This window comes from Papilio machaon, chromosome 19 (genome assembly GCF_912999745.1).
Source record: "Papilio machaon chromosome 19, ilPapMach1.1, whole genome shotgun sequence".
Taxonomy (NCBI): Eukaryota; Metazoa; Arthropoda; class Insecta; order Lepidoptera; family Papilionidae; genus Papilio; species Papilio machaon.
In genome coordinates this window covers 4,960,142-4,974,732 of record NC_060004.1, presented here as the reverse complement: position 1 = coordinate 4,974,732, position 14,591 = coordinate 4,960,142, and the positions used below count along the sequence as shown (strand labels likewise).

Genomic DNA, 14,591 nt, shown 5'->3' with positions numbered 1-14,591 from the left:
ATTGTCGATAAAACAATTGACTGAAAAAGTCAATTGTCCATAATTGTCAGTGTAGTATATAAGTGTGTGTAACTAGTGCATGTTATGTCATTATTATGGTACAGGCATTAGTACATCGCTCCTATTGTCTAAATTATATTTAAGTATTATATAACTAAATTATAGATAGGATTAGCGATCTCCCGAGATTTCGTAAGGGCAATAAAAAAATAGCCTAAGTTTATTTATTTATTTATTTATTTTAGGACGCCAACATATTACATGAAAGATGACAATCTAATAAAAAATGTTTATATCAAAGTACATTTTGTCATGTAATACACTTAAAGGCTAACACAACATTTTGACAAAATTATAATACAAAAACAGACAGAAAAACAGAAAACTTTAGCATAGTAAATGAGTAAATGAGTAAATAAGATAAATAACCTAAAAAACTCTTAAGGTGATTGATCTAAATTGAGAAAATAATCTTTAATTTTATTTTTTATAATTACACTTGAATCTTTAAAGATGTCAATGTTGGATTGCTTATAAATTTTGTTATGATTGTGTGATATACGATTATGTGGTGCTGATACTCCGGTATTGCTTTTGGATAGTCTAGTATTGAACAATTTATAATTTTTTAGTCTAGAATATGGTTTCGGAACTATATAAGAGATTTTACTAACAAGATTAGAAGAGCGTATTTTATTGTTGACAATGCTATGCAATAATTTTATATCTAGTAGTGTTCTACGGTTCTCTAAAGACAACATTTTGTAGTGACTCAGTCTTTCCTTGTACGTAGGTAGTTTATTTAATAGTTTATCTTTAAAAGTTATGTGTCTAGTGAATTTTTTCTGAACCCTCTCTATTCTGTTTATGTACGTCTTATAATGCGGACTCCAGACTGCAGAACAGTATTCCATAGTACTAAGAATGAACGCGTTGAAAAGGATTATGTTGGTTTGTGTGTTTTTAAAATCTTTGGTTACTCGCTTGATAAGCCCAAGAAATTTTAGACCCTTCTTAATAATGTGATGTAATCAATATGAGTACCAAAGCTTAATTTACTGTCAATTAAAATGCCTAAGTTCTATTGAAAGTCTCGACAAAATCGGTCCATGCGATTCGGAGATTATTCATATGGCCATTTCCCGCTTGCGCCTTATACTCGTAATATAAATAAAAATTAACTTTAACTGTTAACTTTAACTTGCGTTAAATTTTCGTAAATTAAACGCTTTAACGATTAACGAAGTTAAATTTTTATTTAACGAATTAACGATTAACGAAGTTAACTTTTTGATTAACTGTGCCCACCTATGGTTATCGCGTAACCTAGTTGTGGCTTTAGTTGACACCTTTATTATTAACGTCATAATGGATTTTAGCGAAATACTAAATGGTTGCTATTTAATTATTAAAATATTTACAAAACATCATCAGTTCACATAAATAAATTATCTGGTCGAACACCGGACCTGTATTACTATAGAATTATTTAGATGTTGGTAGCCCTGCCAGTTTAGTTCGGAGTGTTTGCTCGAGCGTGGCGCGACATCTGTCAGTTGACGGCTACGCGCGGCTTTTGACAAATGCTGCTTTTATTTTGTACGATATAATTTCCTAATTTTGATAAAGATTACATTCTGAAATACTTTTCTATGTTTATACCAAAGTAATATTTGTTATGGCTAACCTGGTGATGCATGAATTTCTTTCAACAGATATCTAATTTTCTGGTCCTTCGACGATTCGGACGATTTTTGCACAAACTCCATCGTTCCACAATCGTTAATTCGAAATTTTACCGATTGATAGCTTAAAGACAACTTTATCTAAATAGTGTCCTGGGAGATTGACAAAAATATTTATGCGACCATACAAACGAAAATGTCGTATCGTATCCGTGTCGTAACGTTAAATATATTTTCAAACATCATTTAAGCTCAGTTTTGGCGTTAAAATGATTTAGACGAACGCCGTCCACTGAAATTTATGAATATGCTATCCCAAAATAGTCGACAATTATAACAAGATCTGCTCAGGCGAGGAACCTATAGGTATTCAATGGTCAAAATTACTGGTGGTAGTTATTCAACTTTTTTCTATCTTGTGTGAATCGTTTACCACGGTCGTTACGGTTCAGGACTGTATTTTAGTTTGGTTTAGTTGTGTTTTAGTGTATTTCGGTAGCAATTAGAAAGGGAAATACGATCTGGAATGTATAGGGAAGCGTCAATTAAGCGTAGTAATGAGGAAATGTGTTCCTCTGGCTGAGTAATTAAATCATTTCGTAGCATTTTGAAGTAATTTACGTAATTTACTGGTAATATAATTAAAATTAATTTAGGACCAATGAGATTTAGAACTTTAGTGATTCCAATTCAAATTCCGGAAATCCAACTATCCAACTATAAATGCGTTAGTTCAGATGTTATTTTTTATATTTTTTGTATTCTCTGTAGTAACTTGGCTGGTATATAATTTAAAGAATCTACAATATGAAGTTCAGTTTTAAAATTACTTACAATTTGGTGTTTCTTTTATTTTCTTGAAATGTAATTGAATTACAATAGGCAAAAATAAACCTAAATTAGATCCACGTACATCTCTCAGAAGAACATCTAACGTCTGGAGGAAGTTTTACTTTTGTAATTTGATTCGGTCACATCAAAGACTACGAGTATGTCGTCTATTCTCGGCTGCCATATTCCCGCCATAACGTGTCACATCATAGCTTTAAAGTAATTAAAATATAACTTCTGTATTATTTATTTCCTTAATGATTTTATTTTGACTTTTGTTTGGATATCTTTGTTTACTAATGAATTATTACAACTTAGGTAAAGATTCCTACTAGGTTCCTGATTTGTATAAAGGAAGATGATGACCAAAGAACGTATGGATGGATTGTGTGAAGGAGGACATGCGTAAGAAGGGGTAGAATTCAGATATGACAGCTGATAGAGATGTATGGAGGAGCAGTACATACTGGACAACCCTCCATAGGGATAAGGGCAGGTTGATGATGAGGTAAAGGTTCCTACTGCCATGGTAAACGAGGGAATTCTTACTTTAGACTAAAATATTATACAATGGGTAATGAATTAAGATCTGATTATGTCATATGCGCGTATATCGACATATTTCACAAGTCTTGGAGTTTAAACATTCGGTATTGCATTCTCAGGAAAGATATTAACTGCATTTAGTTCAGACTTTTTTTCTTAACACAGCTTAAAGTCAAAATATCGCGAATGGCGAGGAGTGATTAATGTAAGTGAATTTGGATAGGAGCCAGCTGTAACTTTGACATTTAGACTGATATGTTGGAATTACAAGACTTACAAGTTACGTATGAATGTAGAAGAAGCAAGAGAGGCGCGTCAGGACCTCTGCCTACCGCTCTGAGTTACGGGCGTGAGTTATGTTGTTGTTGTTGTATTTAACTCAAACTTATAAACATTTTAACAAAACTTAATTAACTCACAAAAAAAATCAAGCTTTTTCGTAATCGATGAAACATAGAAAAACATTTTGTTGCATGTCTCTGCACTTCTGTACTAGAACCTGTATTGCGAAGAGGCCTCTCTGGTACCTATGTTTGCTCAAAAACCAAACTTACTAACTTCAAGTTGTTCGTCGCACTTGGTTCTTTTCCGTTCATATATAATACTAAGGAATAACTTTAGAACGTGGCTCATGAGACTTCTTATTCTAAGTCCTCGCTTCTCCTTGCATTTGCTTTCTTTGGAAGATTGACGAACGTTACATACGATACAGTATTTATATAAAAACTTATAATGAGTAACTTCAATAAAATATGAAATCATAATTCTAAAAATTATTAAAAGAAAAAAATCCATCCAAATTTTTTGAACAATGTTACCATCCAGTTTAAAACAATTAGTTATTGTAGCTATAACTTGGCAATACTGGTTCTGTCACGTCACGAAATTCTTTCAATTTCAAACTCATCTCAAAAACGTCAAAATAAATAAACACGAAAATTACGTTAAGTAAACCAATTTTACTGTAATTTTGTTGGTGAAATTATAATAAATATTAAAAAATGGTTCACACTACAATGGAAGGCTCTTTATTTGTGAGTAAATTAAAATATTTTTAATTTACCAAATTGAAACACTAACCTATATGTAACAATGACGTGTTTGTCGATTTTCTAAAATTCATGAATATCAATTTTCTTTTAATATTTCCCTGAAATTATTCATACGGAACAATTCGCTACAATAAATATTACCGATAAAAATATGAGAGATTTTGTATTGATTTTCCACAAATTAATGATTTAAGAAACATGGAAATTAAAATTCGTTTAGTAGTTAAAGTGCACAGAAGAGTATAACTTCTTGTACTTACAAATATAAAATCTTGATGTACCAAATTTTAGTTGTTGTTTGGTATATATTTAATGATATTATTTCCATTCCAGGAGCCAACATTATACATAGTAAAAGGCATGTGCATCCTGGATAATGAAGGCAACAGAATCTTGGCTAAGTATTATGATAAAAATATACTTACAACTACAAAAGAACAGAAAGCTTTTGAAAAGAATTTATTCAACAAGACTCACAGGTAAAGTTAAAGGAGGTATTTATTATATATCCCATTCCAACATTCTTACAGTAAAAGAAAACATTGTGACCCAACCTGCATGTGATAGAGAACAAATTCAAATATATATATTTGTGTATTCAACCATCAACGCTGGGCCAGCTTGGTTGATTAAGGCCTAGTCTCCGCTAGCTAAGGCCTGAGCCCCTCATTGGAGACATCTATTAGATGACGTTTCTCTTTATATATCCCATCTACAGATTTTTAATAACTACTATTTGTATTGTGGCTGTGACTGTTTGTATAAAGATGCCGATGTTAAATGTTTTCAGAGCCAATGCAGAGATCATCATGCTGGACGGCTTGACATGTGTCTACAAAAGTAATGTGGACCTCTTCTTCTATGTTATGGGCAGTTCACACGAGAATGAGGTATTCATACATAATAGTAATGTCTCAACCCATACAATGAAGAGAGTTACATATGTTATGAGATCCCTGGACAGATGTAACTGTTTCTCATTGGACAATTTTCCCATTTTTGTTTATAAATGAAAAACAAAATACTTCCCAAATATAAATGAAAAGCATAAAAAGCCTAAAATAACGAAGAATTTCTTCCAACTATTAAATTTAAAATCATGTTAGAAAATTCCCAATTATTGACACTATAATTATTTTTAGTTGATCCTGCAATCAGTGCTGAATGCATTGTACGAGTCTGTTAGCATTCTACTACGCAGGAATGTTGAGAAGCGAGTCATTATGGAGAACTTAGACTCTGTCATGCTTGCCTTTGATGAGATCTGTGACGGAGGGTATGTTTAACTATGCATTTTAGAATGTCAAGATTTTTATAGTATAATCAAACAGATTTTTGGTCCACCTATCAACTTGACTTCTTTCAATTAACCTGTTTTAATTTAAAAATTAATTGAGATAAAACAAATACTAAATCTTAAAACAGCTTAACACAGTATTTTAGTCAAAACAGCATCAAAATTAATAAAAAAAATTGTTTATTTTGTATATTTTTCATTTACAGACTCTGTTATCTTATATATAAAATTCTCGTGTCACGGGGTTCGAACTTGAACTCCTCCGAAATGGCTTGACCGATTCTCATGAAATTTTGTGAGCATATTCAGTAGGTATGAGAATCGGCCAACATCTATTTTTCATAACCCCCCCCCCCCCATTTAGTTTTTTTTTTTAACTGCGCGCGGACGGAGTCGCGGGCGACAGCTAGTATTTTTAGTAAATTTATGTATATTTGTATATTCCAGTGTGATCTTGGACTCGGACCCGACGTCTATCGTGGGTCGTGCGGCGCTACGTACTGAAGACGTGCCACTCGGCGAGCAGACCGTAGCCCAGGTACATATCATAGACAATTTCAATAAGCTCTTCTGGTGACTAACTTGTTTGTTTGTGGTTTGTCAACACGACGAAAGTAGTATTCGTTTTTTTTTTTTTTTTTGGTATTGTGTTGACTCGTTTATGTATTGATTGTTTTTTATTATGTTAATAATAGAGTATTACTAGAAAAGAGTGCATTAGGGTGCTTCTCTCTTAACATATATTCATTATTATTTTGTCTACACTGCAACTATATACATTGTATGTAGTATGAACATGTATTTAGTATTAACAATGGGTTTCTGAGACTAAATTCTCTGTTTAAATCTTATTGTTCGTTGTGAAAGTGAGCTAGACGGAAAAAATTCTTACGAAAAGTTGTCACGACACTTTTTGCTATAGTAAGTATGTTAACGACGAATGAGCGCTACTTCACCATGGCAACCACGTGACAATATATAACGAAAATTCATAGAAATAAAATGTACTTCTTGTGAAGACTTAAGTTTTTTATTCATAGAATTAACATTGGTTCCTTCACTAATTAATAGAAAGGAACTTCGTTCCATCCGGGTGTCCCAACACACCTCTCAAGGTTTTTTTTGTTTTGTTAAAGATAGGGATGGCGATATGTTTTATACAGACATTTTGATCTCAGAAACCCATTGTTAGTCAATTTCACACAGTTTTCTTTGTTCTTTCATTAGTGGTTCGTTATTACATTTAAATTGTATTAGTTTATTTTATTTTATTATATGTAGTTTAGACACATGTGTTTACATTTACTTTTGAGGAATATTAATTTTAGGTGATTTGTGCCAAATGAAAATGTTACTCAGAAATCGAAAGTTTTGTTTTTTTCCAACGAATGTTCAAATTTTTATGACATACTTACTTGAGAAATTCTTAGCTTGGGTTCATTTTTTATAGCAAAATACGAAATGAATGGAATTTATTTATTGTAGGATTAGTAGGAATTAAAAATAAATGAGCCAACTTTTTTTTTAAATGAAACGTTTTGACAGCGGCAACAATTTTTGTTAACCAAATTATGCAATTCATCATTAATGACAAAAAACGTTCTCTTTGAGTATATCCTGATTCAAACTTCATGGCGGCTTTATTATAGTTCCGAGCCCATGTGGTACATATAGTTTAATTTAATGAAAATCAAAATTATATTTCCACGTTTCACTGATTGATTTAACATTATATTTCAAGGTGGGTACCATCTTTCAGTGAACGTAAGCTTCTCCTTATCTGCAAAGGGGGCGGAAAATACTATATTTAGGTCGTAATAAATATCTAATCTTATCTGTTACCCCTCGGATATTCGTTCGGTAACTTTGCCGGGACTTACTAAACAATCTGAGGCAGTGTTTTACTAGACATTTTGCTATTCTGTAACTTTGTCTTCATTTGTAACCTTTGCACTCTAACTCTTACATGTGTTAGTTCCGATTCTGAGAACTGAGGATCGCATATGCAAAGTGCACGATTAATGAGATTGCGTGGCATGGACGATAGGTGCCACGGATGGTGAAGATCCGCCCTTAGCTACTTATCAGTATGTGTCAGTTTCCTGAACATCGTATACACTAGGCTACCACTCGAACCACTAATACATCCAAGCAGTGAAAGGTTTCATCATTTGCTTCCTCCATCGTTAGCTGTATCATAGGATGTAATTTGTTCATTTGGTCCAGTTGTCTCCGACTCGTCTGGAAACTATGGCTAACACATTGTCCACGTATTTTTCTTCTTCTATCATCTTACACTCACCCGCACAAATGTTGACGTTGTCCATTTCCACGATGTTTTCTTCTTCTGGTCTATCTTCGTACGTCATTATGAATATTAAAAGCACCATGTAGTTTAATTTCAATCCGGTTTAAACTTATTAGAAGTTATTCTTCTCTGACTGCACCATGTACTGTTTTTTAAAAAATAATATTCATTGGATTTTGGAGTCTTTATTTCTCAGTACATATCATATCTTTTCAATTGCAACGAGATAATGATATACCGGGTGGAAGCCATTAGTGCGAGAGTTGATTGTTGCGTCCTGAATCCCGACACAATAATATTCTGAACAGCCATAAAGTTTGAATCGGGATATGTAGACTTTAGACACATAAAATAATAATAAGATGTTAATTTTTACAATAGTCTTATCTAGCTACTTTTTTTTCTTTTTTTTTAGTAATATACCATTTTAGTGTCATTAAAAATTCTTTTACAAACCAATTCATTCCAAATCATTGTTCATGTTTTTTTTATTTTCGTTTTATACTAACATTTTGTTTGTTGTTTAACGATTCAAAATTAATATCACTCAAAATAATTAATCTCACCATAGATGTCGTTTTTGGGCGAGCTTGTCTATACTAATATCTTTTATATCATTTTCTATTCTTTTATAACTTTTTCTTTTTACTTTGACATCTTTTAACGTTTTCATATCTAATTCCAACTTTCAGATAATATTCAACAGTTGGGATTTATAAGTTAATAACATTCAGTGCAACTTGAACATTTGGGATATAACTTTAGTTTAACTTTATTTCCTTTTTTTCCGGCAATAAACTGGTAGAACTAATTCTGTTTTTCAGATTCTAACCGACCTTATAATAAGCAATTATTAAAGGTATTTAATAATAAAAATTCTGCGTTTCTATGTTATGTATTGCTGTATTTTCCTCATATGTTTTATTTTTTTCTTTATGATTAAATGTTAATTATTAATTAGTTTTTAATTTTAGTAAAAATAATCACCCCTTTTATTTTTTTAATTATAATTTCTGATGATATTTTCATAGAACTTTTTTAATGGAGTTATTTCTTTAATTAACTTTTTTTTAATGGCTTCCTTAAAATGGGACTACTGATACTTTATCAGTCTCTTTGTGTTAATTTTTCATGATAAAGTTATACTCCTTATTAACGACACAGATTATCAATAAATCTAATTGAATGCTTAACTAAATTGATGGTAACATATTTTAAGGATTTCGAATTTTTTTACTTGTTCTATATTAATTATTCTAATAAGAGGGAGCCCGAAAATGTCTAAAATGTCTAAGTCTATAGTCAATTGTATGGCGATTAAAATATTTTAAAGTAATTTATGGTCTTAAATAATCTCATTACAGTTACTATGGTAAGTAAATATATGAACAAAACTATTTCAAATAAAAATGTGCGTGTGAAAAATCAAGTATGTCAAATATTTTTTGAACTCATTTATTCAGATTTAATAAAAAATACTTTAAGAATATCTGCTTTGAGAATAAAAATACAAGTTCATGCATATTGTTATTTGAAACGAACTGTACATGATAGTATTTTTTTATATTTATCGATTTAGGTAAGTCATCGTAATGTATTTAAGTTATTTATTTATATTAAAATATAATGAACCAAAAACTATTGAATGATGTTTTTGTTATAAATCACTTTTATTGACATTTATAATTTAACGCAGTAAATAATCATATGATTTTATATGAGCAATTTAGTAAATGAAAGATTATAAAAAAATTACAGAAGAATAATAAATTAAACATTTTTTATACCTTGAGTTTTTATATAAGAGAAGGGGGCAAACGAGCAGCGGGAACACCAAGGAGTTCATCAACGACCATTTAATTTATTATTATTTAATTATATTATTATTTTTAAATTTAATTAGTTCATTTTTAATTAGTTTATCCTTTAGTTTAAATTGCAAAAGAACTTGTATCAAAAGTTACTGTAACTACTATATTTGGGAAAATAAACACCAATGTTCAGATGAATTCATGGAAAAGAATACCACATTTACACATATCATTAGATGACTATGTCATTTATTGTCTATGGATTTATTTTGTAAAGTTTCAGTGTTTAAATTAATGTCTATTTTTAATAAGTCTGTGTGTATGTGTTATTACAGCAATAAAAAGGTTATAAATCTATTAAAATTGATTTGTCCCAATCTTTATTTTAAATTGAATTCTACTTAATACAGATTTTTAGACAACGGAACCTTAGTAATACAAACTATGAACTACATTTTAACTTACTTCATTACAGGTGCTGCAGTCAGCTAAGGAACAACTTAAATGGTCGCTATTGAAGTGAAAACAATTAAATGTCCCACTCAGAAACATTAATTGGTCACTAATGGAGTTCTAGAGTTTTCTATAATCTACTAAAGTCACCATTAAATGACTGTGTGTGGTAACTAAGCATTTATATTTATAAGTTCCAAAATTCCATTATATATTATTTAACGCTACATTGTGTTTTATTTCATTAAATAATCCTTTTTGTAGATAATCTGTAGAAAATTGATAATTAATAAAAAAAACGATATTTAATTGATTTTATTTAACATTTAAAATATATAATCTTATATATAAAATCCTCTGTCAGTATGTTCGTTACCATACTACTCTGAACGGCTCAACCGATTTTAATGAAATTTCACATATATATCTATTTTTCATACCAACTATTAAGTTTTTTTTAAACTGCGCACGGACGGAGTCGCGGGCGACAGGTAGTAATAGAAATAAAATTATTTTATTAACACCTTAGTTGATTAGAAGATGAAGTTAAAATTATATTAATAAAATTTTTCATACATTACATAAACCATGTTTTTTTATTTGCCGCTTTCCTTCCCCCAAAAAGTGTTTTATGAACTCATACCAAATTCATCAGGAGTCGGTATTAAATTTAATTTTGATATTTCCTTAAAAGCGGGATTATTCTTGTCTCGTAATAGTTTGAACAAAACATTTTCCGATGTACCCACAAAGCAGCCTATGGATTGAAAACGCTGAAAAAAAAAACACATGAATTAGTAAGGGTCACCATAAATACCATAATGTAATACGCAATATTACAAAATCTAATTCAACCAATTTTTTTTTTTTTTTTTTTTCAGTAATAAATTATCCGAGAAAGTAACAATAAAATTATTTATTAAACATAAATTTTTCTTATACTATAATTAATAAATAAAATTCAATGAGAAAAATAAATAAAATGAAATCAAAAGCAATCATTAAATATAACATAATCATAACTACATATCAAAACGGCCACCAAAAAAAAAAAATTAGAAACTACCTTTTTCCTACAGTTTAGATGTGATATCATAACCTAGAATATCAACTGTGGGTACTTTATTAAGTTTGGATATATCTTTGAAAGCGGGATGGTTCTTGTCTCGTAGCAACTTGAACAAGACATTCTCAGATGTTGTTATAAAACAACCCAATGCTTGCATCCGCTGTAATTATCAAATATTTGTAACGTCACTTAGCAAATCCTTCACATTTTTAACTATATCTCAGAGAAATTTTTCTAATGTTTGGATGGATGGATGAATAGCTGTTTGAAGATATCTCCAGAACGGCTTAACAGATCCCAATGAAATTTGGCCTAGATGTAGATCATAGTCTAGAAGAATACATAGGCTACTTATTAAGTTATTTTTTTAATTCCGCGCAGACGGAGTCGAGGGCGGCAGCTATAAATCTAAAGATATTTCCAAATCTTGACATTATTCAAAGATAACAATATTAAAATGTTTCCGTGGAAACAATCTTCAGATGTTTCTTGGCATTAATTATAAGACAAACCAGATTCAAAACTTCTTTAAAATCTATGGATAGTTCTTTATAATCTGGACAATCACAGAAAATGTAAGTATTAACAATTAGAATATTGTTTATTTACCTGTAGTGCCAATCCTCTATCCATTAACGACCTTGAAGATACACCATCTGCCAAAACATGAACATTTATATCCTCATTAAGAAGATCAATAACTGTCTGCTCGATGCAAACATGTGCCTGAAACATACATCATGCATGATTTAAAAAAAAGGTCAAAATAGTAACAAAAAATTTAGAACGAAAAAATGCTTTAGCTAATAAAAAGTATTAAATAGACTCCAATTTATATTTATCATACAAATTAAAAATATTGATGCAAACAATAAAGATAATTTCATAGCTGATGGAGCACTATTTATATCTAAAAATATAAAAGAAAGTAGTGTTAGTTACACTATTTATAACTCAAGAACGGCTGAATCGATTTGACTGAAAATTGGTGGGCAGGTAGCTTAGAACAAGAAACGGACATAGGATAATTTTTACCCCGTTTTCTATTTTTTATTCCGCGCGGATGGAGTCGCGGGTAAAAGCTAGTTTAAAATAAATTATATTATTATTGTTTGTTTTTTATAAGTTTAAATTTTGTATATATATTACATATAAATAAGTTAAATAAAGGAATATTTATATAATAAAATTCAAGAAAATAATACTCACTTCAATACCAAACAATATAACTGAGCTCAAATTTGGCACATCTTTTTTTAGCTTTTCCTGCAATTCTGGAGTAAACATAGAAAACTTGGTCTTCTCATAAACTAAAGCAGCATCAGATATGTTTATATCTTTTGTGGTATGACCCAACCCCTTGGGATACTGCTCCGAAACATACACGGGGATTTTGAACACTTTTGCTGCTGCCACCTGGAAATACGAATTAAAAACATTGTAATATAACCAATTATCAAGATCATCAGCAACATGATAGCATTTTGGAATGCTTTGGAGGTGGGCTGGCTGAAGTGATTCCATGTCCTGTCCACATCCAAAATGTGTGCTAATTAAGGGGTTCAAACTTATACCCTACAACTATCATTGTTAAACTTTAGTTATATTCTAATGTTTACTTTATTGAGGTTTACAGCTTAGATCTTGACAGTATGGTTGTGTAATATTATGTGAATATGGTGGGTAAGTTACAAAATCAAATAGTAGGTACTATTTGATTTTTCAAAATAAATCAATCCCAAAAACATCCATTAAATTTTAACTCGTTCTATGGTTGGTTTCTAAGAATGAACTGTATGTATTATCGGTAGGTAGATTTGTCTAATGGGAGACACTCGATTAGAAATAAGCTTAAATATTCAAAATAAAAAAGTAATACTTAAAACATACCAACATTTACTGGAAAAAAGAGAAAGAAACAACTAACATAACGGTTATAAGATATAGCATTATGTTACAAGGGACAAGACTAAAGCGCTTAGAAAAACTGTATCTAAAATTGGAAATTCTTACTTATTATAATTTTTTTTTTCGTAGTAATGGGGCTTTGAATCGGTATACATAATGAAATATCTTTGTTTAAGAATAAATAACCTAACTTACCATTTTATTCGCCACTTTAACAACTTCACCGAAGTGTTTTATATGGGGCCTGAAGGTTTCTTGAATGTCACATAGGAGGAAAGCAGTTTTTTGAGCTTCCAGAGCTCCCAGTTTAAGGATGTTGCGAGCCATTACGTAAGGACAATAATCTGAAGTAAATACACAATCCAAAATAAATATTCTTCTAGTACATTCTTAAAAACATATCTACGATATGATAAGATAAATTTTCTGAACTTGTTTGTTTTGACAATTTTACTGACATTGACGTTGACAAATGTTTCCAAAGTATAGATAATATACTTTTAATGCCATTTTATAAATAATAATATGGTTTCCATTTCATCATGCCAAAGTGATGTCCGAAAAATTATATGTCCAAATACTTTGTAATTTCCCTATGAATTACGCACGAATAATTTTTTTGTGCCTTAGATATTCCGATTGACTAGAAAAAAAATCGTCAGAAGGATAAACGCAAAAGATTTTAGTTGCATTTTTGCTGTTACCAAAAGCGTAGGCGTTATCTATAAAAAAGTATAAAAACCTTTCATTGAACTATAAAAATGCAAGTAATTCAATTTGTTTAGTTTCGCTTAATTAAATCAATCAAGTTAAGAGATTTAGCTTTTAATAAAATATAATTACTCTGACAAGTTACATATGTTCTGGTTATTAGGGGCGATTGAATAAGTTTAATAAATATTACCAAGAATAGTACATACGTTGTTCAATAAAGTCTGTGCAAAATTTGCAACGATAGGATTTTTTATCAATTCAAACAAACATTTTCAGCATACAAAAAACAAACCTTACTAATTCCGGTCCCATTTCTCCTTATTATCCACTTTGTTTCTAGCCGACGTCACAGGTAACAGTCCGACGTTTTTTTTTCTAAAGCCCTTCCCGCCGAAAAGGTGAGCACGCGAACGCAGCGATGGGCGCCATCTTTTGTTTATTTTTTTTAATTCTGCGGTTGCGTTTGGGATAGGAGATTGCCCTCGGGCCAAAACAGTCAGTCAAAAGTCACGCGTTAGGAAATCTGGTAACAAGAAAAAAAGTAGAAAAGGGTCGTTCTTGAATGATACAGTTTTTTCGGTAAATTAGAGATTTGGTGCAACGTTTTTTAGAAAGAAATTGCGTGCCCGACGCCAGTAATAATATGTCTGGACGATTTAGTCTATACTCAGAATACGTTGTTTTAAAATTTTATTTTTAATTATTTCCGACAACTTCCAAGATGTCCTTTCTTTTTTAAATATGCATTTCTATTTTCAATAAATTTACAGAAAAAGTATCAGCTATGTTTAAAATCTTGTTTAAAACTGTACGTACCATCTTAGTATTTGCCAGTTTAAACGAAGACTACAACTTGAACGTAGGATACTAAATAAAATAAGCAAATAAAATAACATTTAATTTATTTTATAGATGTT

The 14,591-nt window shown here is 30.6% G+C and overlaps 2 protein-coding genes across 3 annotated transcripts; one reads left to right on the top strand and one right to left on the bottom strand.

Moving 5' to 3' along the window:
• The first annotated feature begins 3,932 nt into the window (after positions 1 to 3,932).
• On the top strand, positions 3,933 to 10,210 carry LOC106715197 (coatomer subunit zeta-1). The gene is made up of 6 exons (XM_045682509.1): positions 3,933 to 4,096; positions 4,448 to 4,593; positions 4,905 to 5,004; positions 5,257 to 5,390; positions 5,859 to 5,949; positions 10,006 to 10,210. Exons 1-6 carry the CDS (start codon positions 4,064 to 4,066, stop codon positions 10,051 to 10,053), a joined length of 552 nt encoding a protein of 183 aa, XP_045538465.1. The 5' UTR covers positions 3,933 to 4,063; the 3' UTR covers positions 10,054 to 10,210.
• Positions 10,211 to 10,574: 364 nt separating this feature from the next.
• On the bottom strand, positions 10,575 to 13,408 carry LOC106715243 (isochorismatase domain-containing protein 1). 2 transcript variants are annotated; one of them, XM_014508483.2, is made up of 5 exons: positions 13,156 to 13,408; positions 12,262 to 12,468; positions 11,662 to 11,778; positions 11,050 to 11,212; positions 10,689 to 10,756 (listed from the first exon to the last, which is right to left on the bottom strand). In XM_014508483.2, the coding sequence occupies exons 1-4, from the start codon at positions 13,285 to 13,287 to the stop codon at positions 11,057 to 11,059; spliced, it is 612 nt and encodes a 203-aa protein (XP_014363969.1). In that variant the 5' UTR covers positions 13,288 to 13,408; the 3' UTR covers positions 10,689 to 10,756; positions 11,050 to 11,056. The 2 variants fall into 2 exon arrangements, with proteins under 2 accessions (XP_014363970.2, XP_014363969.1); XM_014508484.2 differs by lacking the exon at positions 11,050 to 11,212 and having other exon boundaries at positions 10,575 to 10,756.
• Positions 13,409 to 14,591: the final 1,183 nt, after the last annotated feature.